Consider the following 26,141-nt stretch of genomic DNA (forward strand, 5'->3'; position numbering starts at 1 on the left):
ATGCTAAGGCTCGACGACGAAGCCAGCTCCGGCCTGGAAGCATCGGCTGCCGCCGGACTTTCACCTCCGCCAATGGCTGCGTTTGCTGTGGCGCTTAAATTGCCGGATTTTTGGCTTCACGATCCTCCTTCATGGTTCGTGCACATTCGTGCTCAGTTTGCTCTTCGTGGAGTTTCAGCCGACGATACTAAATACCACCATGTGGTGGCCTCACTTGACCCGCCGTCAACCCGCCGCGTGATGACTCTCCTCCGGGACCCCCCAGCCCAAGGCAAGTACGCCGCCCTCAAGGCGCTGCTGCTGCGGCGTTACTCCCTCTCTGATGCTGAGCGAGCCGAGAAACTCCTTTCCCTCGCGGGCCTGGGCGACGGCACCGCTCTTGAGCTCATGGAGAGCATGCTGTCCTTGCTGGGCGCGGATGACGGAGGATTTCTCTTCACCCACCTCTTTCTCCGACAGCTGCCGGCTCCAGTGCGCGCTGGCCTTGCCAACTCCCCGCTATTGGCCATGAAGGATTACCGCTCCCTTGCGGAAGAGGCGGATCGCATCCTCCTGGCTACCAGGACTTTCGGCGTCCAGGCGATTGTTCAGGACTCACCAGCGTTTTCCCCCGCCCCCTCACCGATGCTCCAGGGGCCCTCTGACTCGTCCACGGTGGCCGGAATCGCTGCACGGCGGCACCGCGGAAAGGGGCTTTGTTTTAATCACCAGCGTTTTGGAGCGAAGGCACGGCGCTGTCTCCCGCCTTGCAGTTTCCAGACCCAGGGAAATGGGCATGTCAGCGCTCTGTAGCAGCCGCGACCGCTGGCAACAAGGAAAGGCTGCTTTTCTTAGAGGACTCACGCTCGGGGAGGCGTTTCCTGGTGGACTCCGGCTCACAGAAGAGCCTTCTTCCCCCGGCTGGCTCGGACAGGCTAGCTAAGGGCTGCGGGCCATTGCTAACAGCGGCTAATGGCTCTCCCATCAAAACCTTCGGTGAAAGGTTGGTGACTGTTTGCTTTCACGACCGTGACTTTCAGTGGAACTTTGTTGTTGCTGCTAGCTCTGTGCCTATAATAGGCGCTGATTTTCTTTGTGCTCACGGACTACTGGTTGATGTGGCTAACAGACGTTTAATTGATGCTGTGTCATTTTCCTCATTACCCTGTTTGACTCGGGGTGCTCAGCCCGTGGTGCATGCTAACTCAGTAGATTCGGGTGACGTTTTTCAGTGTTTGCTTTCTGAGTTTCCCTCACTCACTGTCCCCACTTTCTCGAGCACGGTGACGAAGCATGGGGTAGAGCATTACATAACTACAGTAGGGCCCCCGGTGTTCGCGCGCGCGCGCCGCCTCGACCCTGCCAAACTGGCTGTCGCTCGGGAAGAATTTGCCACCATGGAGCGTCTGGGCATTGTGCAGCGTTCGAACAGTGCCTGGGCTTCTCCGTTACACATGGTGCCTAAATCTGATGGTCGGTGGCGACCTTGTGGGGATTTCCGTCGTCGTAATAATGTCACAGAGAACGATCATTATCCCATTCCCCACATCCAAGATTTTTCCGCCCATCTTGCGGGGACTTCGGTTTTTTCGAAGATCGATTTGGTACGGGGATATCACCAGGTTCCCGTGCGCGCGGAGGATGTCCCCAAAACCGCCGTGATTACACCTTTCGGCCTTTTCGAGTTTCTGCGCATGCCGTTTGGCCTGAAAGGTGCCGCCCAAACCTTCCAGTGGTTGATGGACTCGGTCTTGCGCGGGCTGCCCTTTGTTTTTGTATATCTTGATGATATACTGGTGGCCAGCAGCTCGAAGGAGCAGCACATGTTCCATCTGCGGCAGGTTTTTCAGCGTTTGGCGGAGCATGGACTGATTATTAATCCGTCTAAATGCCAGTTTGGGTTGCCCGTTCTCAATTTTCTTGGGCACCGTATTTCCGCCGAGGGCGCGGTTCCGTTGCCTGACAAAGTCCGAGCTGTTTCGGAATTTCCGCGTCCCACGACTGTTAAGGCACTGCAGGAATTTTTGGGGATGGTGAATTTTTACAACCGTTTTCTCCCCAGAGCGGCACATCTGCTGAAGCCCCTTTATGGGGCGTTAAAAGGTAAGAAAGCTAATGACTCCGTTGACTGGTTTCCGGAAAGCATCCAAGTGTTTTCTGATGCTAAGTCAGTGTTAGCTAATGCTGCCCTTCTGGCCCACCCATCCCCCTCAGCGCCGATTGCGTTGACCACCGATGCATCGGACATAGCGGTGGGTGCGGTGCTGGAACAGCGAATCTCGGGTGTCTGGCAACCGCTCGCCTTTTTCAGCCGTACGCTACGTGACAGCGAACGCAATTACAGCGTTTTTGACAGGGAGCTACTGGCGCTCCACCTGGCGACTCGTCATTTCCGTTTTTTTCTCGAGGGTCGTCACTTTACCGCATACGTGGACCACAAACCCTTGACGTTTGCCATGTCCAAGGTTTCTGATCCATGGAGTGCACGCCAGCAGCGCCAGTTGGCAGCCATTTCTGAGTTTACCACGCACATTCGGCACGTGGCTGGTAAATCCAATCATGTGGATGACTGTTTGTCCCGTGCGCTGGTTTCTCCCGTCTTTCTCGGCATAGACTACTCCGCCATGGCTGCCGATCAGAGCGGTGACCCGGACATCCTCACGCTTAAATCCACCCAGACGGGCCTCATACTAGAGGACAGACCCGTGCAGGACGGTGGCCCCCTCCTCGTCTGTGACGTTTCCACCGGCTGCCCTCGCCCAGTGGTTCCCGCTTCCTGGCGTCGTCAAGTTTTTGACTCGGTACATGCTCTCTCTCATCCAGGGGTCCGGGCCTCTGTTAAACTGGTCAGCTCTAAATTTGTTTGGCCAGGCCTTCGCAAATCTGTTAAGGAATGGGCGTTGGCGTGCATTCCCTGCCAGCGTGCGAAGGTTCATAAACACACCAAGGCGCCCCTGGAGCCGTTCTTCATACCCGGCAAACGTTTCGATCATGTGCATGTCGATCTGGTGGGTCCTCTGCCACAGTCACAAGGTTTTACGCACCTTTTGACTGTTGTTGAGCGGACCACCAGGTGGCCGGAGGCGGTCCCCCTGGCGTCCGCTACCGCAGCAGTGGTGGCCAAGGCGTTTTTGTCAAGCTGGGTCTCGCGTTTCGGCCCACCCGCGGACATTACGTCAGACAGAGGCTTCCAGTTCATTTCCGAGCTTTGGTCAGCCATGGCTGATGGACTGGGGGCTAAAGTCCACCGCACAACTGCATACAACCCGCAAGCTAATGGGATGTGTGAACGGTTCCCACGGTCGCTTAAGGCTGCTTTTCGCGCCTCCTTAAAGGATGGCAATTGGGTTGACCGCCTCCCGTGGGTTTTGCTTGGGCTGCGCTCTGCGGTTAAGGAGGATCTCAGCGCTTCCCCAGCTGAGCTAGTGTTTGGTCAGCCCCTCTGCGTGCCTGGAGAATTCTTGTCCAAAAATCCTCCTCCCTGCTTCGATCCATCGGTGCTATCTCTCAACCCGCTTTTGCACTCGCTTCGGGTTCCTGGTCCGGTGCACCATTGCGTGCCTGACACCTTTGTTCCAAAGACTTTAGAGACTGCTAAGTTTGTTTTTGTCAGGCACGATGCCCACAGGACACCGCTGCGGCCGCTGTATGACGGCCCATTCAGGGTTAATGAACCGGGCCAGAAACATTTTGTTTTGGATTTTGGGGGTCGAAGGGAGACTGTGTGTGTTGACAGACTTAAACCTGCACGTTTTTCCGGACGGTAATGTAGTGCCGGCCCAGGCCCCTCGCCGTGGCCGCCCTCCTTCGATGGGGTTGACAAACTCTGGTTTTCCCCCCAGGACTACCCCCGGACCACCGGCGTTTGAGCCTCCTCCTGCCTTTCCTGCTTGCCTTCACCAGCCTCGTTCACAGGATGGACCTTCCTCTGCCTGTTCTCTCCCTCCCAGGTTCAGTCGTTCGGGTCGTTTGCTTAGACCCAGGGTCCTGGACTGAATAGAGACCTAACTGTGTGTTCAGGGGGGGGGGGTATGTGTGGCGGACCACCAGGTGGCTCCACTCACACCCAAGTTGAAGGGAAGTGTTGGGGTGGAGATTTTGGCGCTCACTATATGTGAAGTTCTGAGAGTCAGTTAATAAAGTTGGAGTGAGACACTGAGACCTCTCCTGTCATTATTACATACCTCCACAATACCAAGCAAGGCAGGAAAAAAATAAAATGAAAGAATTTGAAGGTGAAATACAAATGTCCAAAATGACCAGTTATATTTTCGACCTCGGAGGGTGACTCCAACAAATCATGAAGAATTAGGTTTACATTTTTGTTCTTGACAGTGCAGATTTCTGACATTTTGTGTAATTTAAGCATGTAACACTTTGATTATTTTCTAACTGGAGTTAGACCTGTGTTTGTAAATGAACCGCCCGATGTTGTGTAGCTTTTCTGGATACTTATTGGGCTACATATTTATTTATCATACAGGCTATACAGTACATAAGATCAAAACTCACATGTTTTATGTAACTAAAGTGTTTAATTATGTGGGTTACAGACAATAATTAAGTTATGTAATTTTGTTTATATGAAAAACGTGTATACTTACTGCATTTGAATAATTTTAACCATATGTAACCACCTGCATATGTGTTTGAAAAAAAAAAGGCTTTGATTTTGCCACCCTAAGAAAATTTCTCTAGATCCGCCCCTGTTTCAATCCCCTGCAGTCTTCACTACTCAGGTTAAACATGATATATAAGTCACTTAGATAACTTAAAAATGTTATTGTTTGGCTTCTTTCAGTGTTTTATTTGTTTCTGAGTAAATCAGTTTGGCTGAAATTAAAGTTCTAGTTTTCACACAGCTGAATAAACGTCAAACAGAAAACTGATTAAACAGAAGTGTGAGATGGTCGAGAGTTTACGCCAGTGTCCTGTTATATTTTAGATAGCAAGGAGCAGACGGCTGAGTTTATTAAATTCCAGCGGTGACGCAGATCTGAAGGCTAGACCATCACATTTCACAGCCTCACACTTCCGGCCTTCTCAGTCTTCGGAGAACCCGGCCCACGTAGACTGTGAAGGCCGGGTCCTGAGGAGGATGGGGCCTCTGAATTGGGACACAGCTAATGTCTCTGGACTGAACCATTAATGAAGCTGTGATGTTATTTTTTCGGGGGGGACTTTATTTTCAAATAACAGTCCACATTCATTCCAAGATGGCTACCAAAATACCAGCTAAAGATGAATGACACTGAACCTTTAGCAAACTTCTTACTGGTATTTTCATTTATGAGAGTTTGTAAATAACAATTAAACAGGAAGTCCTGGACCAGAGGAGATTCTGGAGAAACAGAAACATGAAACAATGGTTCTGACATTCCTCCCAGTCTAACCCACAGCTCTTATACAGAGTTGGTCTTGGTTTTAACCAGCTGCAAGACCAGAGTCTGGAGCTCCTTCAGCTCTGCTCGCAAGGCCTGAAGCTCCTGGGTCTGCCTCTGTAGGATTTGGCGACATTTGTCTTTGTTGTCCTGGTTCTGATTCTGTTTATCATGGTCCTCTTGAAGCTCCTGGCTCTGCTGGCACTTATTCCTCTGGGTCTCCTGCTGGTTCTGCTGGTCCTGGTCCATCTGGACTCTGAATGAGAATCCACATTAGAGAAGCTGAATGAAGAAGAATTGTGTGTCAGTAGTGATGGAGTTCTGCTAATCTCACCGTGGACCTTCTGTGGTCTCCGCCTCCCGCTGCAGGACCAAGAACTGGTCTAGAACCTCCTGCAGACACACAGATACCATGAGAACCTGAAGCACATGACTTTAGATCAGAATTTGTTCTTCAGAAACGCACTTTGATCTGCACTGTAATTCGTCCCATCTCATCATGGTAATGCAAGTTTGTTGTGATGCCATCATCAGAGGGTTCGACCAATGGCGAGCAGTGGCTGGAGATGTACTGGTTGTCGTAGAAATGACGCAGGAGGGGCATGGATTCCTCCACCTGCAGGATGACAGCGGCCTGCTGCATCATAGCATTGGCCTGTGAGTTATCGTGAACCCTAAAACACATAGACACACACACTTGTTCTCTCATTTTAAATAAAGTCAAGATGTGATTTTTTAAAATATATTTTTGTACATAATCCTCTTAAGAATGACTGGGGCATTGTGACATTTTTAACATGAAATGAGGCGACAGAATGTTTGGAATTAGTGGATTTTACTGAGACATAAAGCAGAGAAATCAAATGTATCTTCCTAAAATGTGGCGTTGTTGCTTTGGCTCATTATCCCTCTGCACTTGGAAGTGCTGCATTAGTCTGAATGTGAGCAGAGAGTGTTGACGTGTACACCTCACAGATCATCCTGCTGCTTCTATCAGCAGTTACATTATCAAGAAACACAAAGACTTCTGGAACAATGTCCTTCAGACAGATGAGACCAAAGTGTAGATGTGTGTCCAAAATGCACAGCAGCATGTTTACCTCATAGCAGCTGTCAGCTGGTGGTGCACACATGATGATCCAAGCACTGTCCTTAGAAAATGTGGTTTTCACCATTTCTTCCCGCACAAAACGTAAGATAGTATTTAGAAAGTTGTATTGCATGTGTGTTGTTGCTGCATGTGTTTGATTTAGTAATTTCTGTAACTGTGAGACACTTGCTGCAGCCAATCTTGGCCAGGTCTCCCTTGAAAAAGATTTTTTAACTCTCAATGGGATCTTCCTGGTTAAATAAAGGTTAAAAAAATAAATAAATAAATAAAATAAAATAAAATGGAAAACTGGCATATAGTTTGAAGTCTTGAACACAAGCTGAAATGGAGACTCAGCATGTCTGCAGCTCGTAGCTATGTCCGCTTAAATCGGTCACGTGATTCGGGGGTGCGGCGCGTGTCAACCCCAGCGGGTTAATAACACTCATATTCATTCCATTTCCAGAGTGTAACAACCAACCGCCTGTGCTGAAATCTGAAAATGTCCACGTATTGATTCAAAATGATTGTGTGGGACAATTGTCAGCATCGGTTGCTACTGACAACAAGAAATAAAGCCAGTCCGTGCTATGGGCTAAACCACTTTTTAGTGGTGTGTGTGTGTGTGTGTGTGTGTGTGTGTGTGTGTGTGTGGAGGAGGGGAGGTAACACTATGCAATATATTTAGTTTTAGAATTTATATTGAGTGTTAATTGCAGCCAGGCTCAAAGTCCAAATGCTAGCTTATTATTTTAAATAAACAGCATTTTGCTAAGCAAACTAGGGTGGCTCTAGGATCATGCCACCCCCGTAGATCCGCCCCTGCTACTCTCACAGCGGCTGTTTATAACAAGCTGAAATGATTATTGACTTCAGCTTGTTGGTGCAGCAGTCCCAGTTTCTGCCCCCCAACATAAAGTTTTATCAAATGCAGGTGTGACCTCTGACCTCTGGAAGGTATCAGTCAGCAGGGCAATCAGCAGGTTAACACACAGGATTGAAGACGCTGCCAGAAACGTCCCACACAGCACAGGAGCCATGACATCATCCACAGCCACCATGGCAGCGTACTCGTACTCGTCCACCAGAGTGATCCGATACAGACTGTACAGCAGGCCCAGGACAGACTGCATGCTGGGAACTGAAGCCATCCCTGGGGGCAGGGTTAACTTACTGTTATCATGATGTCATCAACTACCAACACACCAACCTACTCCCACACACAGACCTCCGAACATGATCCAGAAGCTGCAGGCATACGGGATGAAGATCTCCGCATAGAGGAACAGGAAACGCATCACATCCCCAACAATCTTCCCCAACATGACGATGAACGGCCCCATCAGCCTGCAAGTACACACTAAACTTTATCTGTGCAATAGCCATACGGTTCTGCAGTAGACTGTAGCTTTTCAGTACCTGAAGCCTCTGACGTGTTTCATGAGTCGCAACCACAGGAAGACAATGGTGATGGAGAACATACGCAAACTCATGGTGTTAAGAATGGTGGACGGTCCAATCACATCGGCCACATGGACACTGAACGATGCAGTCAGCAGAAAGTACACCAGCCAATCAAAGACATTCCTGAAGTCAGAGTGTTGCTTTGTGATTTAAAAAAGTTTTAAATAAAGATTTCATGAATATAACCTCTGAAAAAGCAAATATGCATCTGTATAAACTTCAGAAAAATCACACAAACCCATCAGCATGATCCAACAAGACGACATCTTCAGATATTAAAAAATGAATTAATACAACAGAGAGTTGAGGTTTCTTTAAAATTTGGGAAAGAATAAAGAAACTTTACAAAAGTCAGTTGTGAAAATCTAGTTAATCTAATGAAGAGAAAAACAAACGAAAAGACAAGGACTCAAAATGTAAAATGAAGCACACAGCAGCCAAATGGGTGAGAACACTGACGAGCAGACAGATACCTGGAGAGAACAACATGGGCACAAGTGGAGCTGGGGTGCCGTGGGTGTAGTGAAACTTCCTGTTGGTGTAAAGAAGTCACAGAGGGGTTTGTGTGTCCCAAGGATCCTAGGGGCTATGTTGTCAAGGGGCTTTTGGCCCCTGGTATGGTCTCCCATGACAAATTAGTCCTGATTAGTCCAAATTAGCCCTTTAACAACCTCCGTCTGATTTCTAACCTAACTTTCATTTCTAAAACACTTGAAAAAACGGTTGCAGCTCAACTTCATTCACACCTGCTTAATAATAACATTTACAAGAGATTTCTGGTTTTCGTTCATGTCACAGTACAGAAACTGCTTTACGTGAAGTTACTAATGATCTTCCTCTCGGAGCTGACTCTGGTCTTCTCAACATTCTCGTCCTTTTGGATCTGAGCTCAGCCTTCGACACCATCTCTCACTCCATCCTTCTAAACAGACTTTTCTCTCTCGGCATTTCTGACACACCCCTAGCCTGTTTCCAATCATATCTTCTTGTCCCAGTTTATTCAGCTGAAATCATTCCGCTCTCATCTATTCCTGGTCACTTCTGGTGTACCCCAAGCCTCAGTCTTAGGCCCTCTTCTCTTCATAATTTACATCCTCCCTCTAGGTACCATTTTCCACAAATTTGATCTTCACTTTTTTGCTGAGGTGAATCAGGCCTGATTCCTCCCTCCCACCTTCTTTCCCTACAGAATGCCTATCTGAACTAAAATCCTGGTTCAGCTCTAATTTTCTTAAGCTCAATGAGGATAAAACTGAAATCCTCCTTATTGGCACTGAATCCAACCTAGTGAAGGCTAATCATTTCTCTCTCACTATCGATAACTCCACAGTTTTCCCTTCTCCTCAGGTTAAGAGCCTTGGTGTCATCCTAGACAGTTCACTATCCTTTAACTCTCCCATCAGTAATCTCACCCGTTCTGCCTGTTTCCATCTACACAACATTAACAGGTTACGTCCTTCTCTTTCCACCCAGTCTATGGCTGTCTCCCAATTCAGGGTCTGCAGCCTTAAAGTACGCAGCCTCAACGATCCTCAAGGGCCGTGTACTCTAAGACCGCTAAGGCCGGAAGTGCGAGGCTTGTGAAATGGGACGGTCTAGCCTCCGTTGCGCTGATACTGTTGTTTGTCAATAAAGTTTAAAAAAAAAAGCCTCCGTTGCGCTGCCCAGGTTTCCTAGCAACCATGATACTAACAGCTGGAAATGTGTCGTACAGCTGTGTTTGACAGAAATGAAGGAGAAAATCTTTTGTTCATTTGTTTCTTTCTACATGAGCTTTGATCATTCTCTGTAGGATTAAGCTCAGCTACTGAACGGCGTATATTTTAAAGTAAAGACTTTAAAACCAAGTTAGTACAAACGTCACTAATGTCACATGACTTTGCCGACATGTGGCCAACAGTAATGTTTAATGGTATTAAACATTTGCACATAAATAAGTGACATAATATTCAGTACTTACTTTTCACAGTTTACTCTTCGGCCGCTCCGCTTCTGCCGTCTGCGGCAGAATTCTCCACACCGACTGCCGCGCTATGAATTGTGGGATATATGGGACCACGAAGTCTACTCTGCCACAGCCTTAAAATTCAGGGAAATGAAGGAGGCATTTCAGGGCCGCATTTCGAGCAGCCTTTGAATTGGGACAGCCTTCGGCGCGCCGCTGTGACGTAATCGGCCTTGAAATGCGGCCTTTAAGGCTGCAGACCCTGAATTGGGAGACAGCCTATGTCCATTCTTGTCCTCCTGCCTTGACTGTTGTAATTCTCTCTTTCATGGTCTCCCCCAAAAATCCCTCCATCAGCTTCAACTGGTTCAGAACTCTGCTGCTCGCATTCTCACCAGAACCCCTCCTACCAGCACATCACCTGTTCTTCAGGAACTTCACTGGCTCACAGTGAAATTCTGGATAATGTACAAACTTCTTCTGCTCACCTTCAAGGCCATTCATAACCTCGCACCTCCTTACCTTTCTGACCTGTTATGCACTACCTTTTCTGCCCGCTCACTTCGATCTTCTTCTTCTATCCAGCTTACTGTGCCTTCCTTCCGCCTCATCACCAGAGCTGCTCTGCTCTCAGGCGGTGGAACTCTCTGACCCCACATATAAGAAACATTGCTTCTCTCCTCCAGTTTAAATCTCAACTCAAAACCCATCTGTTCAAATCTGCAAGTTCACTGTGAACCCAATGTTTGTTAATTTTATCTTGTGCTTTTGTTCTATTGTTCTTCATTTTGTCTTTGTTCTATTATGTGTTTTATTCTATTGTTAATTTTCCTTGGGTGTCTTGTCGGGTGGCTGTAGCTCAGGTGGCAGAGCAGGTCAGCCACTAATCAGAAAGTCGGTGGTTCGATCCCAGGCTGCCTCCTGGCTGCATGCCAAATATCCTTGGGCAAGATACTAACCCCGTGTTTGCCTACTGGTGGTGGTCAGAGGGCCCGGTGGCGCCAGTGTCCGGCAGCCTCGCCTCTGTCAGTGCGCCCCAGGGCAGCTGTGGCTACAATGTAGCTTGCCATCGCCAGTGTGTGAATGTGTGTGTGAATGACTGAATGTAGTGTGAAGCGCTTTGGGGTCCTTAGGGACTAGAAAAGCGCTATACAAATGCAGGCCATTTACCATTTGAAAGGTGCTTCATAAATAAAAATTATTATCATTATAAATTTATTGAGTGGGACTTATTTGTCCCACTTAGTCCTTCTTTGCCTGGTGAGGGACCAGGTATGTATGTTGGGGTTTCTCCCAGTGGATGAGAGGATTTCTTCCCTGTGCCTTTGGGTTGGGGAACGGGTCCTGACTGTTGTCTGTGCTTATGCGACAAATGATGGTTTAGCCTTATTGGTGTCCCTGAGTGCTCCACCTGGGGACTCTATTGTCCTACTGGAAGACTTCAGAGCAGTGTTTTGTTGTTGGATTTCTGTGCAAACAGTTTGTCCATAACAAATACCATGTTCGAAGGGTGTCCCTTAGTGCAGAAGACTGAGAAGAGAATCGCCACAGGGCTGTGTGCTTAGTGCACTGCTGTTCACCCTGCTAACACATGCCTGTACTGCACAGTACAGCTCAAATCACATTATCAAGTTTGCAGATGACACAACAGTGGTGGGTCTCATCAACAACGATGAGTCTGAATACAGAGAGGAGGTACAACACCTGGTGGACTGGTATCAGAATAACAACCTGTCTCTAAATGCTCAGAAGACTAAAGAGATGGTTGCTAACTTCAGGAAGAGCTCAATGATCCACACCCCACTGCACATCAACGGGTCTGCTGCTGAGATGGTCAACAGTGTGAAGTTCCTGGGAGTGCACATATCAGCTGACCTCTCCTGGAACCTGAACACCACCACCATCATGAAGAAAGCCCAACAACGTCTTCACTTTCTTAGGAAACTGAAGAAGGCCAGTCTACCTCCTCTAGGGATGGGTATCGAAACCCGGTTCTTGTTGAGAACCGGTTCCCACTGTTTCAATTCCTTGGGATTGTTTGTCATTTTTGCAAACGATTCCCTTATCGATTCCAGTCGCCCCGAATGACGTCAGCACGTTGCGGAGCGTCATTTACCTGGCAGGAAACACAGTGGCTCAAACGCTCAAAAATTTGGTTATACTTTACGAGAACGGATGACAACAGGGCAACTTGCAATACTTGCAAAGTAGATATTTCATTTAAGGTAGGAAACACTATGAATATGCAAAAGCATTTGCTCACAAAACACACGATGACCTTAAATGAATGTCGTGTTTTTAATTCCGCTCGACTCGTGAATCTCAACCCAGCAGCAGCGGTAACGTTTGCACGTCCTCTCCCGTTAATGCGGCAGGTAAATAATCAACTAACAGTGCATGTTATGTTAGTGCCATCTGCCTTATTACAAACCTGCCATTACTGTGCATTTAGTGACCATGATGAGACAGAGTCTGGCTCAGATGCTGGCAGTTCTCGCTGCAGTCTACCGGTAGCGTCTCCTTTCAGGCAGGATAGACGAACGTCACCGAGCAGAGACTCAGTTTGTGGTCAAAGGCTTGCAGCCGTTTGCCACAGCAGGTGATTTTCAGTAAGTGAATGTGTTTAATTGTAGGCAGGGACATTACTGGATATTCTTGTGTAATTGCTACAGAATAATTTATGTTATACTTTGTTATTGCTACAGAAGAATATTTATTTTATTATTTTACATTTACAATTTTTTCCTGGGGGGCCCTGTGACACCCCATTGAAGAGGCTGTGTGTTAGGTTTTGTATTGTTGATTGTCATTTATGCTTAGAAATATTTAACCATATATGCTTAGAGGTGTATAATCAATTGTGTAGTGATAGGATGTGTGATCTTTAGCAGGCTGCAAAGGCTTGGTGTGTATTCCACACTGGAATGCACACCTACATCCTGGGAGCATGAGAAGAGGTCATACCCTGTTTTATTGTTTTATGGCAGGATAAACGTGGCTGTATCTGTTTTAGGCTAAGTGCCTTTTGTTTAGATGAACTGTTGGACTTCCAGACCAGCAGGTTTAGGGAAGTCATTTATGGGGTCACACTCTGATCCCCCCCCCCCCCCCCCCCCCCCCCCCCCCACACACACAGTATTCTTTGTGGAGGTCAAGTGGTGGGACAACACTTGGCTCCAGGCAGGTCTCCCTCATGCATGAGTAACAAGAAGAACTTTGCCTACTTTGTGTCTTGCTTGCTGTGTAATTATATTGTCTTCAACGTTCCAGCGAATAGGTTCAAGCTACAAACCTATCACTGTGGATCTCTTAAGATCTCACTGTTGGGTTTGTAAGGCCACGTTACTCCTAATTTTCTATCTTGTTCAAAGAGAAGATATAAAACAAAGTTCTAAGCTAATCGACCTTAGTGTTCTCCTTTTTTAAAAATAAGAATCAATAAGAGAATCGATAAAGAATCAAATCATTAAACAGAATCGAAAATGGAATTGGAATTGTAAAAATCTTATCCATGCCCATCCCTACCCTCCTCGCATTCTCACAGCATTTTACCAGGGAACCATTGAGAGCGTCCTCTGCTGCTACATCACTATCTGGTACGGGATCTGCACCCTCGCTGAAAAGAAGTCTCTGCAGTGGATAGTGAGGACAGCAGAGAGGATCATTGGAGGCCCTCTCCCACCCATCTCCCAACTCAACCACAAACACATTATCCGATGTGTGAACAGCATAGTGAAGGACACTTTCCAACCCTCACATGCACTGTTCTCCCTCCTTCCATCTGGCAGACGGTTTCGCAGTATCAAAACTTAACGACCAGACACTGCAAGAGCTTCTTCCCCCAAGCAGGGAAAGCTCTCATCTCACTACCACAAAAGGACTGATAAACACAAACACCCTTATAAATACCTTACAATACTCATCAAAAGACTTAAACTTACACAATCCACCTGCTTAATATGCCTGTTTGCACACATCTAAATTATACTACATTTGCACATTTTGCACGTGTCTTTGTCATGTCTCGTCTGTAAAATCCTGACAATAACTTGAACCTGGTATTCAATACCGCTGCACAATCCACTTTGTATTGTCTCTGTCCTGTCTTTCTTTATCATACAGCTAGTATTGTGTAGTTAGTGATTAGTACCTTAATTGCCTTACCTTAATTTTACCTAAATTTAGCACGTTATTTATTTGTAAATCCCAGTTTTATATCTCTTGGAGATATATCTTTAATATACTTATAAATGCACCATGGGAGGCTTGGGGTGAAACAGTATACTGTGTATACTGTTGTATTGACAATAAAGCTCTTGAATCTTGAATTGAATCTTGAATCTGGGCTTCTCTGCTTAGGCTGCCCCCGCTACCCATGCCCCGAATAAGTGAATGAAGAAGAAGTGGATGGATGAAGAAAAATTGCTGTGATAAAGAAGGAAATCTGTCAGCACAACTCTTTAAACTATAAGAAATAAATGAGTGAAATTACAGAAAAAGGTCTGCTAGCTCATTGCGCACACTGTTCAGATTTTTTTTTCTAACTATACAGACTTGTGCTCTTTATGATTATTGCAGGAAGTGAAAAACAGAAACTATTCTGTCATTTAATGGTTTATGGCTTCATGACTTTGTGTGGTATGAATGGCCATAAGGGAGGTTTTTATCAGAAGGAAAAGCTGTAAAAGTTATTGAAACACAGTTAAAAGTTCAACATTCCTGCTTGTGCTTATTTACGGAGAGCAGCAGATTAAACAAATTAAGAATTATAAATTGTAATTATAATTATGAATGGCTAGAAGCGCACTATCAGGCCTGTGAGACTCATTCAGACTCCAAGCCATGGCTCTGTGCTACATGCACACATTTCTGCAACGCTGCCATTCAAACACACTTTATGTATAGTTTATTTTTTTGTAATAGTAAATTTTTGACAGAGGCGAGGCAGCCGCGCCTCTGTCAGTGCGCCCCAGGGTGGCTGTGGCTACAATGTAGCTTGCCATCACCAGTGTGTGAATGTGTGTGGGTGGATGACTGGATATGTAAAGCACTTTGGGGTCCTTAGGGACTAGTAAAGCGCTATACAAATACAGGCCATTTACCATTTAATATTCAATACTGAACTGCACATTTATTCTCTTTCAAGGAAGCAATTTTCTCTTTATCCAGCTGCTATTTTTAAAAAATGATGCACTTAGCTTCTCATTCTCAACAATCACAAAAGTACAGCCGATGCTCTTTTGACATTTTCACTCTTTTCTCTTATCTACCCCCTGCTCAGCTGATGATGAATTTCTTCCTTTTTCATTGATCCATGCAAATGATCATTTAAAGATCACACCAACCATATTTTAACCTTTTCTGAGCTTTTTCTCCACCTCCTTCAGTGGATTAATGTGGACTGATACTAGATACTAGATAGTAGATACTAGAGCTGAACCTGATTTCTCTGCGTTATACTTTTGATGGTGGGGGTTTCAATGTCCTGATTTCTTGCTGTGATATTGATCTGCACACCTGATGTCCATCGTGATGCAGATACTCTTTCTGATTGCTCTGACCATGCATTCACACTGGGACATAGTGAAGCTAAAATGTAATAAAGTGATTGTTTCACACATGATTACATTTGGTTTTTGTTCTGTGTGTGTGTGTGTGTCAGTACCACAGGTCCCGGCAGTAGCTTCCTCTCTTCCTGTCAACCAGTTTGAACTGGTTTAGTAGAAACTCTCTCTCCTGTAAACACAACATACACCTGAAACGTCAAAGGAGCTTGCAAAGAAAAGCGTCTGGACTTCTTTAAGTTGCTTGAAGACGTTTCACCTCCCATCCGAGAAGCTTCTTCAGTTCTAAGGTCAGATGGTGGAGAGTCCCAGATATAAACCTAGTGGGAGTTTCCCTCCACAAAGGGACAAAAGGACCCCCTGATGATCCTCTAATCGCCTGAGCCAAGGTGTGAAACTGGGTGTGGGTCCCAATCAGCCAGAGTTTCGGGTGTGTTCATTGTGAAACCTGGCCCCACCTTATCATGCGAATTCCTGAGGTCAGCTGGCCCAGGATGTGAGTGTGCGTTAAGGCGTCTGGGAAGGGATCTCAAAACTGGATTATAGATGGCAGACAGTTGGTGTCGTAAACCCCGCCTCTGTTCAAAGATGGTCGCTCACAGTGGACATAGATGGCTTCTTTCACTCCTCTTTCAAACCATCTGTCCTCTCTGTCCAAAATGTGAACATTGGCATCTTCAAAAGAGTGACCTTTGACCTTTTTTAAATGCAGATGGACTGCTGAGTCTTGTCCTGTGGAGGTGGCTCTTCTGTGTTGTGCCATGCGCTTGTGAAGTGGCTGTTTGGTCTCTCCAATGTAGAGGTCTGGGCATTCCTCGCTGCACTGTACAGCATACACCACATTGTTAAGTCTGTGTTTTGGCGTTTTGTCTTTCGGGTGAACCAGTTTTTGTCTGAGCGTGTTGCTGGGTCTGAAATACACTGGGATGTCATGCTTGGAGAAAACTCCTGAGTTTCTCTGATACACCTGATACATAGGGGATGACAATGTTGTTGCGTCTGTCTTTCTTATCCTCCCTTGCTGGTGTCTGATCTTCTTTTCTGTGCCTCTTTGCTGACTTTAAGAACGCCCATTTAGGATATCCGCACGTTTTGAGTGCTTCCTTTACATGTGTGTGTTCCTTCTTTTTTCCTTCAGGCTTAGAGGGAACATGTTCTGCCCGGTGGTGTAGGGTCCTAATTACTCCAAGTTTGTGTTCCAAAGGGTGATGGGAGTCAAAGAGGAGGTACTGGTCCGTGTGTGTGGGCTTCCGGTAAACTTCGATGTTGAGGTTGCCGTTCTCTTCAATGTGCACAGCGCAGTCCAGGAAACGCAAACAGTCGTCCTTTGTGTCTTCCCTGGTGAACTTGATGTTTTTATCCACAGCGTTAATGTGCGCAGTGAAGGATTCCACTTCTTGTGTCTTGATTTTGACCCAGGTGTCGTCCACATATCTGTACCAGTGGCTGGGTACTCTTCCTTTGAAAGAGCCAAGAGCCTTCCTTTCCACTTCCTCCATGTAAAGGTTGGCTATAATAGGTGACACGAAGGAGCCCATGGCACAGCCATGTTTTTGTCTGTAGAAGCCTTCGTTGTATTTGAAATATGTAGTGGTGAGGCAGAGGTCTAACAGTGTGCAGATCTGATCGGGTGTGAAGTTGGTCCTGTCTTCCAAGGAGCTTTCTTCTTGTAGTCGTTTTCTGACAGTCTCCACGGCCTCCGTGGTGGGTATGCAAGTGAAGAGAGAGACTACATCAAAGGACACCATGGTTTCATCTGGATCCAGGGGAAGTTTCTGGACCTTGTCGGTGAAGTCGGTGGAGTTCTTGATGTGGTGTGGGGTGTTCCCCACGAGAGGAGCAAGGATGGTAGCAAGGTGTTTAGCAATGTTATAAGTGGCTGAGTTTATGCTACTGACTATGGGTCTGAGTGGGACAGCTTCCTTGTGGATTTTAGGAAGTCCGTAAATGCAGGGTATGGCATCCCCTGGGTAAAGGCGGTGATATGTAAGGTGGTCAATAATTTTGTCCTTTTCAAAGTCTTGAAGGCAAACTATAACTTTCTTTTTGTAGCTGCTTGTGGGGTCTCGCTTTAAGGCTTCGTAGGTATTGTTGTCACTGAGGAGAGTAGTGATCTTTGTATGGTAATCTGTAGTGTTTAGGACCACGGTACATCTTCCCTTATCAGCTGGTAAAACAGTGATGTTGTGGTCTTTGCTCAGGGAAGCAACGGCCTTCTTTTCCTGTATTGTGAGGTTGGATGGAGGGACTTTGGCACTGGAGAGCGTGGCTGAGACTTTCATCCTGATTTGCTCTGCTTCTGTCTGTGATAATTTATTAATCCGTATGGCAGATTCTGTGGCTGTGATGAGGTCCACTATGGGCAACTGTTGTGGAGAAATGGAAAAATGTAGTCCTTTGGCTAATACTCTCTTTTCAGGTTCAGTGAGAATCCTGTCTGAAAAGTTCTTAACCCATTTCTCCTGACTGTCTTCAGGTGTGTTTTCTTCTCTGGGTTGTGTAGGTTCAGAATGAGGAGTGTGTGTTTTTGAAAGCAAGGTGTGAAATTTCCTGCGTTGTCTTTCTTTTCCTTTAGAGTGTTGGGCCTGCTGAGCCTTGTCCACAAACTTGTAAACCTCTTCTAAGATTGGAGAGGGTAGAAGGGTTTCCAGTTCCTGCAGGGTCTGGCTGATCTTGATCTGGAGGGCATCTATAGTGAAATGGACCTGTCTTATCCTTTCACTTAAAAGGTGATTTTGTGCTCTCTGTAGAATCAAGTCTGCTCTGTATCCCCTGACAGTGGATCCAAGGCGCAGGCTCTTAGGAACAACTCTGCTTTGTCTACATCTGGGACTCTCCACCATTTGACCTTAGAACTGAAGAAGCTTCTCGGATGAGAGGTGAAACGTCTTCAAGTAACTTAAAGAAGTCCAGACACTTTTCTTTGCAAGCTCCTTTGACTACGATGACCTGGATGACTGAGAACCTTCACAGACATACACCTGAAATATCTGATACTTCCTGTTCCTGTCCACCACATCATCCTGATTCCTACCTGTGGCCACATGGGATGTGAGCAGCTCAGGTCACTCTGGAGACGATGCTTCACCAACTGCTGCCAGAGGTGGAGCTTTTTCCTTGAGCGCAGGATGTCCCGCACATCCCTTAGCACTTCCTCTAGGGTCAACAGGAGCGCCAAGACCACAAAGAGGACACACCACCAGTCCTGAGACAGACAGGTGTAACATAAATGTTAGAGTAACGCATGTGAGAGATACACAGGTGACACATAGATAGATAGGTTAGGTGTGACAGACAGGTTACCTCGGGGAGGACATAACGATCAGGTGAGTCTCGGTGGACAGACACTGAGATAGCGACAGTCGTCCAGGAAACATTAAACAGGAAGTTAAGGATAAGGAGAAGCCATGCCCCAAACCTGTCAGCAGGACAGACAGACATGCAGGTAGAAAAGTGTCCTATCACCTGACATAACCGTCAGTCAGAGAGACTTTACCTGCCGTAGAGATTCCATTTGACGTGGATCAGTTTGAGGAAGACGGGATTCATGATGAGATCAAGTTTCTCCTCCTGAATCACCATCTGCAGCTTGAACAGATACAGGTACAGCTGATGTCCGACTGCATTTATAGCACGTAAAATAAAATCCTCTGTGCACTGATGCCATCAAACAAAAATAACCTGCACTGGTTCTTAAGCTCCGTCAAGCAGTGCTGTGCAAAAGTCTTGAGCCATTGCTTATGTATTTTATTTTGTTCCTCTTTGGACATTGGCTGCTTTTCACTCATGTTCAGTACAGTCCTTGTACCTGACCATTTTCACTGGATGGTTTTGGTTATTGACCCTCTGAACTCTGACCCATGAATTATTCAAGCAATGACTCCTAGCCCAAGGATGATGAGAATTGTGTTGACACATACTAGAAGCCGTTTTAAGTAGTGTAGTGGTAGTGGCTCTACTCCAGGCTCCTGCCCTGTTGTAAGGCTGAGCCCAGATCCTCTGCAGAGGAAGCTTGTTTCTGCTTCATTTATCTTCAGTCTTATACTTTTGGTCACTAAGCACAGCTTGTGAGCTAGTGATGTGTCGGTCACGAGAGAAACGGCTCTTAGAGCTGGATCTTTGAAGTGAACAACGCGAGTCGGCTCCTTATTGGGAGCTGTGGGGTTTTTTTTTCTTTCTCTCTCACTTTTTTCCGCTTCACTCCGCATGCAAGCCTTGTGCTTTGCGCTGGGAAGAGGGGGGAGGGGCGGTAGTTACACTCGCAGTAGCACAGGATATATGATTTATTTATTACATTTTATGCGGAGTGAATAAATAAAAGTATATTTATGGTGGCCCCTAGAGAAAAAGCACGTACAAACTCCAAAACACGTACGAACTCCAAAACACGTACGAACTCCAAAACACGTACAAACTCCGAAGGACATACAAACTCCGAAGCAGGTAAATACTCCAAAACACGTAAAAACTCGAAAAAACTTACGAACTCCAAAACACGTACAAACTCCAAAACATATACAAACTCCGAAGCACGTACAAACTCCAAAACACGTACAAACTCCGAAGGACATACAAACTCCGAAGCAGGTAAATACTCCAAAACACGTAAAAACTCGAAAAAACTTACGAACTCCAAAACACGTACAAACTCCAAAACACGTAAAAACTCCAAAACACGTACGAACTCCAAAACACGTAAAAACTCCAAAGCACAAACAAAACACAACAGAAGTGCTCCAGTATGCTAGGGCGCAGTGTTGAGCTTTTGTTACCTAGTGGCTACATAAGCCAAGAATTACCAATGACCGGATTTGGTGTGTGGTAGTAACAGGTAAATAAACATTTTTTTAAAAATTATTTGAATATATATGAGTGCTTGTGTATAAATTACAGATGGCACGATACCACTTTTTTATGTCCGATACGATACCGATATCATAAATTTGGATATCTGCCGATACCGATATGAATCCGATATAGTGTGTTTTTTAATCAATAAAACTTTTTTAAATATCTTGCTGCATTTTGTATAAGTTCATACTCAAGTTTAAATAAAAAACAACAATAATACTATTCTGTTATACCTGTATGTAAAAAATACACTGCACCCAAAATATTTCATAGTTTAGCAAAACTGATCAATCTAATAAACTTAAACCTGCTCCATCCTTCCTATTCTGGTATTTTAAAGAGTACTTAGCAGAAATATTAAGCAACCTAAATAATAGGGTTCCAACTCCCAGCAAAAAAAAATAGGGAACCACCCCCCACCCTCCGCCTCATGATGCTTAATCGACGTAATCAACGTTAATTTGATGCAGTGTGAAAAAAAAATGCACAGAAATAAATTATTTTTCAAGAATAATTAAATAGATTCAACATCTTTCTTCAACAGAACTGCAGACTGCACAGATGGTATCTTCCCAAAGGAAAAAATACTATAGCTTACTAGGATATATTAGACTTAACAGTTACTATATACAGTAATGGACTTCTATACATTTTAGATCAGATTAAAACTTGGGTGTAAGATTCAGATAAATATTTATTAAAAGCTAGACATTTTAAATGAGAATAAGACAGAAAAGTATGTCTTTGTGCCCCCTTTTCCCTGTTAATGCCCTATCGGCCCCCCTTTGCTAGATCCGCCCCTGCACAGTTACCAGCCGTCAGCTGCGTAGAAAAAGAACCTGGTGTAGAAAGTAATATTAAATAAATTCTAACAACAGCTTATCAAGGTTAAACGTGCTGCTGTTGTTCAGCCGCTGGTTTCCTCTTTCTGGTGCAAAAACAAACAAGAGAGACGGACTCGCGACAGAAAAGCCGATCAGCTGATCATTGTTCAGTTTCATGATTGAAGTAGCAGCAAGAAGAGGCAGTCGCTCCATATATCGGTTGTTAAGCTTAACGTGGGAATGCTTTACAAACATTCAGAGATGAACTTACACACTTGCTTTACTTCTCTCTGGGATAACTTCCTCGGAGATGAAATGCCGGTTTGGTAGCGAGGCTACAAATACACACAGCCGTTCTATCACGTGACACATACTGCTGCAACGTGCTACGGTTATGAGGCGAGTTACGCCGTGTCGCAAGTTTTGTGAGGTGCTTTTTTTGATATTTAATGGATTGGATTACATTTTTTATTTCTCTCCGATATCCGATCCAGTAATTTACGTCAGTATCGGACCGATACCGATACGTAATATCGGATCGGTCCATCTCTAGTATAAATACACAAACAATACACATATGCTTTCAATTGTGTAATTTAAGTGATGTAGTTAGCTCTGTTTTGGAATTTCAGTTAACGCTAGAAATGTGTTTTGCTGTTCGTATGTGCTTTGTCTCTAGGGGCTACCGTATATATTTATATATAAACATATATAAATAAAACCACTTTTTTTTACATTAGTAATTCCTTTTGTGCATAATTTTATATTATTGTTAATAATAAATTAATTAAAGCAACAAAACAACCTGAAGAGCCGGCTCTTTTTAGTGAGCCGAGCCAAAAGAGCCGGTTCTCCAAAAAGAGCCGGAAATCCCATCACTATTGTGAGTGTAGATGAGGGTGGGAGTAGATCAGCTGGTATATGGACACCTTTGGTTTCACCAAAGCTACAGTGTCACTGCAGTCATGGTGCTAAACTATGTGTTGACATGTGTCTGCCCTCACTTAAACAAGAACCCAACATACTTAAACTCCTCCACTTTGTCCCTGTTCTGGAGTACGGCCTCCACCCTTTTCCTATTGAGGACTATGACCTTAAACCTGAGGCGTTCTCTTTTCTGCCCTTCACGCTTGGCAGTGAACCATCAGGATAGCTCAATGAGGCTAAAATAACCGCATCAACACAAAAAGCAGAGCGGTGATCCCAAGGCCACAGAGTAGATGTGTACCCACACCATCATACATCCTTCAGAGGACGAGGAGTTGATCCAAAGAGCTGTTTAGAACTTCAGACAGGCACTTAGTGAAGGAACCTGACTCAGTCATGTAGACGCCCCAACTCCCAGTAAACATCTGCATCATCATCATTTTTTTTTCTACAGTTTGATCCTAATTTTAGTTTAAGAGGACACTAATCCATGAGTAATATTATAGGATGCCTTATTAAATCATGGGGATCCCTCCGGACAAGATGATTTTTTTTCTTTAAATGTAGCTCAGGTGGTGCTAATGGGGATGCCGAGGTTTGAATCCCTTCACTTACTGTTGAAACTTACCGGAGACATTGGCTCACCGACCCACACACCTACAGACAGACAGAGGGGTGTTAGGCAAGACCAGCAGCTGTAATATCAACACTACTGCAGAAGTACTACTGCAGCTGTGAGGCTGCTGTACGCCAGACTGCACACTGTAGTATCACCTGACAGCTGGTCCTCAGGTGAGTGTAGTTCTGGTTCCAGCAGGTTCAGGTAGTAGTAGTGCTGCCTGGTCATTCGGTCGAAAACATGGAACTGACTGAGAGCCAGCTGAGCCTAAACACAACCACATGTTACATAACAATGTCTGTGAACGAATCACAGCTGTGTTGTTTTTATGTGGGACATTATACCACTGGGCTCATCCGGCCAATCAGAGCTGTTATACAGAACTGTCCATCAGAGTCCTTCAGCCCCGCCTCCGCCCCGAGCTCCAACAGCACACGAGCTGCATCACTACGCTCTGAAGACACAAAGAGATGATTACAATCAGACAGTGGGAAGGAAAAATTTCCTCTTGACAGGAAGACACCTCTGGCAGAACCAGGCTCAGGAAGGGGCGGGGCCATCTGGAGGTTAGCAGAGGAAGACGCAACAAAGAAGTACTGTGGAAGAGAGCCAAGGGTTAATAATAACGAATAATCAAATGCAACGAAGTAAATAAGTGAAAAGCTGACTGAAGAAGAAACACCCAGTGCATCATGGGAATCCCCCGGCAGCCTACACCTGTTGTGGGTCCGCAGTCCAGCCCTAACTATATGCTTTAACAAAAAGGAAAGTTTTAAGCCTAATCTTAAAAGTAGAGATAGTGTCTGTCTCTGAAATATCTTATTATAGAAAAGTTAGACATATTTTCCTAGCATGTGCTTAATTTTGCTTGGTAAGAATATGGTTTCTTTTTAGACAAAAAATACGAAAAAATGTTCAGAAACAAAGTTTTTTTTTTTACTTTCTTGAAAATCGATTTTTGCAGTGCAGTTTTTTCTTGTACAGACTTTTAAAAACATGGACAGGAAACTGGTCCAGTAGCTAGCACCACTCCCTCCATCAAGAAGGTTCTGAGTTCAACTCCAGCATCTGCCTTGTGCCTCCCCTCTGGGTTCTCTCCCACAGTCCAAAGATTGAAGTTAATCGCTTATTCCAAATCGTCCACAGGCAAGACTGTTAGCCCTGTGACAGACGGGTGACCAGAAGATCCTTCCTCTCAAAGTGAAAAAGAAACAACACTGAAAGCATTACTGACGGGTTTGTTTTCAGTTGATCTGACTTCAAATATACTTGTCTACATAATTTTTCTTATTTCAAGAAATCTTATCGAGTGTAATTATCTTATTTCACTTATTATAGTCAGGATCTTCTTTAAAGTCAATTATTATTTTTCCTTATTTCTAAACAGGCAATTTTTGCAGTGTGTGTCAGTGGTACCTGCGTTAGCGGCGAGCTGCAGTGGTGTCCTGCGTTTGTAGTCGGTGCAGCTGATGGAGGCTCCGGCCTGCAGCAGAAGCCTGATCGAACCGACGGCATCATTCTTCGCAGCGTAGTGAAGCGGGGTCTGCTTGTCCAGAAAGGTGCGAGCCTCCGGATCAGCTGATCATAACACACATGCAGTCATGTGACTCTATCACATGACTTCCCATCACACACTGTTCATGCTTTAGTGTCCACAGACCTTTTCGGTCCAGCAGGAACTGCACCATGTCCTGATAGTCCAGCGCCGAGGCCACATGCAGCGCAGTGACTCCAAACTGATCTGGCCGCAGGAGGTCTGAGCCCCGGTCTAGGAAGAACCGCATCACATCCACGCTCCACGCTCTGGAGATCTGAACACACACGTACCTGCATTAGTTCTCTGCAGACACACACCTGTACCACACAGACACAGCACAAGCTCTCCAGAAGCTCTCAGTGACCGTCCTGCAGGTGTGTGAACAAACGGCTAACAGGGCAGAAGTGACTTCCCGTGTGACCTCGTGCAGGACGGTCTGTCCATATCTGTCTGAGGCGTTCGGATCAGCTCCGTCTGAGATCGCCCGGTCCAGAAGCTGAAGGTCCACCTGAACAAACACACAAACATGAATACAAACAGAGGAAAAGAAAAATGGTTTGATTTTATACGGACACTTCTCACTGATTGTTACCTGGTCAGTGTCCTGGTTGGTTGCAGCCAGATGTCTGAAGTGATCGAGCAGTTTTTTGTTGAGTTGTTGGTTTTTGTTGATGTTGTCTATTTTGTCCCTCTGCTCTTTGTCATCTTCATCATCCTCAGCCAGACCACAGTATTTGACCTCCACCTGAAATCCTGAAAAAGAAGCTTTGATGAAGACCAAACTCAGACTTGTTGCAACGACTGAGCTCAGCTGGACTTACCTGTAAGCTTTCTTCTTTTCTGCCTCCAGCGACCTCTGTAATAAGACACCCACCAAGCTGCTGCTGACACAGAGGACCTGGATCCCTGTGGACACCCTGATTCCTGAGGACAAGTAAATACCTGAGGACACCTGGATACACTGTTTTTTCTGCTAAAGTCTGTTAAAGACACCCACCAAGCAATCAAATAAAGTTTTTATGAGTACAAATATTTTTAAGCATTGAGGAGTTAAGCTCCAGCTGGCTGCATATGAGGAAAATCCCACTCACCTGGACGGTTCTTCCTGTCATGTCCTCCAGCTCCAGTCCAGTATTACATAGACCCCCCTGGGCTCCTCTCTTCATCCTGCTTCTGATGTACCTCTGAGCTCTCTGCTGGTTTCAGTTGACGAAAACAAACCTTTAAAGTCAGCTGATGGTGACGTGTTGCAGCTCAAAGGTTTATGGTTTATCTTATCAGTGGGTGGAGATTGTTCCACCTCGGTCCACGTTCAGGTGTTGACCCAAGGTTCAAGCAGACGAGTATGATATATGATATGCTTCAGTTTTACTTCTTTGTTAGTAGAAAAAAAACAAAAGCTGTACAAATTCTTTGTTTTCCTGTTTAGTCACATAATGAATCTGAGCTGTCTCCTAAACATCAATGATGTGCTCCCCATCGGTCCCAACACGAGGACCAGATTCAGAGCGTGAATGAACTCATTTTAATACAAAAAGCATCTGTGCAAACTCATAAAGGGCTTCATATATAGTTAGAGCTTTCTTTCTCTTTCACTCTTTCTCACACACACACACACGCCAACTTCAAACCACCAAGACTTCAGCAGGGACCAAACAAAGCCAACTGATGTGACCTCTGCATGAGCCTAAAGTTGCTCAGAAATCCCAAGAAGTTTATTCTGTTCATCTGGACGTTTTCAGTGTGAGAAACGTTTCGTCATCACGTCACCTTCTTGATCAGTGGTTGTTGATCAATGGTCATGACAGTTTGCATATCATAAACTGATATGCAAACCACTGTTCATTCAGTGGTGCTGGTTTCAGTCATTGTGTAAATGTCCTGTTTAAGGTTGGAAACCTGCAGTCAGCTGAGACTGAAGATGGCACCTTACGGTGGCCCCTAGAGACAAAACATGTAC

The 26,141-nt window shown here is 45.4% G+C and overlaps 1 protein-coding gene, 1 long non-coding RNA gene and 1 pseudogene across 2 annotated transcripts; 2 read left to right on the forward strand and 1 right to left on the reverse strand.

Moving 5' to 3' along the window:
• Positions 1-922, forward strand: LOC147316541 (uncharacterized; annotated as a pseudogene).
• A 3,608-nt stretch (positions 923-4,530) lies between these two features.
• LOC147316542 (uncharacterized) lies at positions 4,531-25,692 on the reverse strand. The gene is made up of 19 exons (XM_086260087.1): positions 25,273-25,692; positions 25,003-25,105; positions 24,774-24,934; positions 24,603-24,689; positions 24,305-24,455; positions 24,061-24,222; positions 22,989-23,098; positions 22,800-22,911; positions 22,654-22,682; positions 18,920-19,011; positions 18,727-18,841; positions 18,458-18,628; positions 15,525-15,595; positions 7,870-8,037; positions 7,679-7,797; positions 7,399-7,603; positions 5,827-6,034; positions 5,695-5,753; positions 4,531-5,616 (listed from the first exon to the last, which is right to left on the reverse strand). Exons 1-19 carry the CDS (start codon positions 25,345-25,347, stop codon positions 5,382-5,384), a joined length of 2,433 nt encoding a protein of 810 aa, XP_086116213.1. The 5' UTR covers positions 25,348-25,692; the 3' UTR covers positions 4,531-5,381.
• On the forward strand, positions 22,461-25,739 carry LOC147316543 (uncharacterized). Its single transcript, XR_015124492.1, has 3 exons — positions 22,461-23,880; positions 24,032-24,203; positions 24,294-25,739. It is a non-coding gene; the product is annotated as an uncharacterized LOC147316543 (long non-coding RNA).
• The last annotated feature ends 402 nt before the right edge of the window (positions 25,740-26,141 follow it).

Source organism: Aulonocara sp. 'chitande type north' Nkhata Bay, linkage group LG13 (genome assembly GCF_057382095.1).
Source record: "Aulonocara sp. 'chitande type north' Nkhata Bay isolate Kocher_YH1m ecotype deep benthic linkage group LG13, A_spYH_male_GT1.1, whole genome shotgun sequence".
NCBI lineage: Eukaryota > Metazoa > Chordata > Actinopteri > Cichliformes > Cichlidae > Aulonocara > Aulonocara sp. 'chitande type north' Nkhata Bay.

Coding starts and splice junctions, on each gene's coding strand:
- LOC147316542 (XM_086260087.1), bottom strand. CDS start 25,347: ATGAAGAGAGGAGCCCAGGGGGGTCTATGTAATACTGGACTGGAGCTG. Junction 7,798..7,869: donor AAACACGTCAGAGGCTTCAG/GTACTGAAAAGC, acceptor GTGTACTTGCAG/GCTGATGGGGCCGTTCATCG. Junction 5,754..5,826: donor GAATTACAGTGCAGATCAAA/GTGCGTTTCTGA, acceptor GTGTGTCTGCAG/GAGGTTCTAGACCAGTTCTT.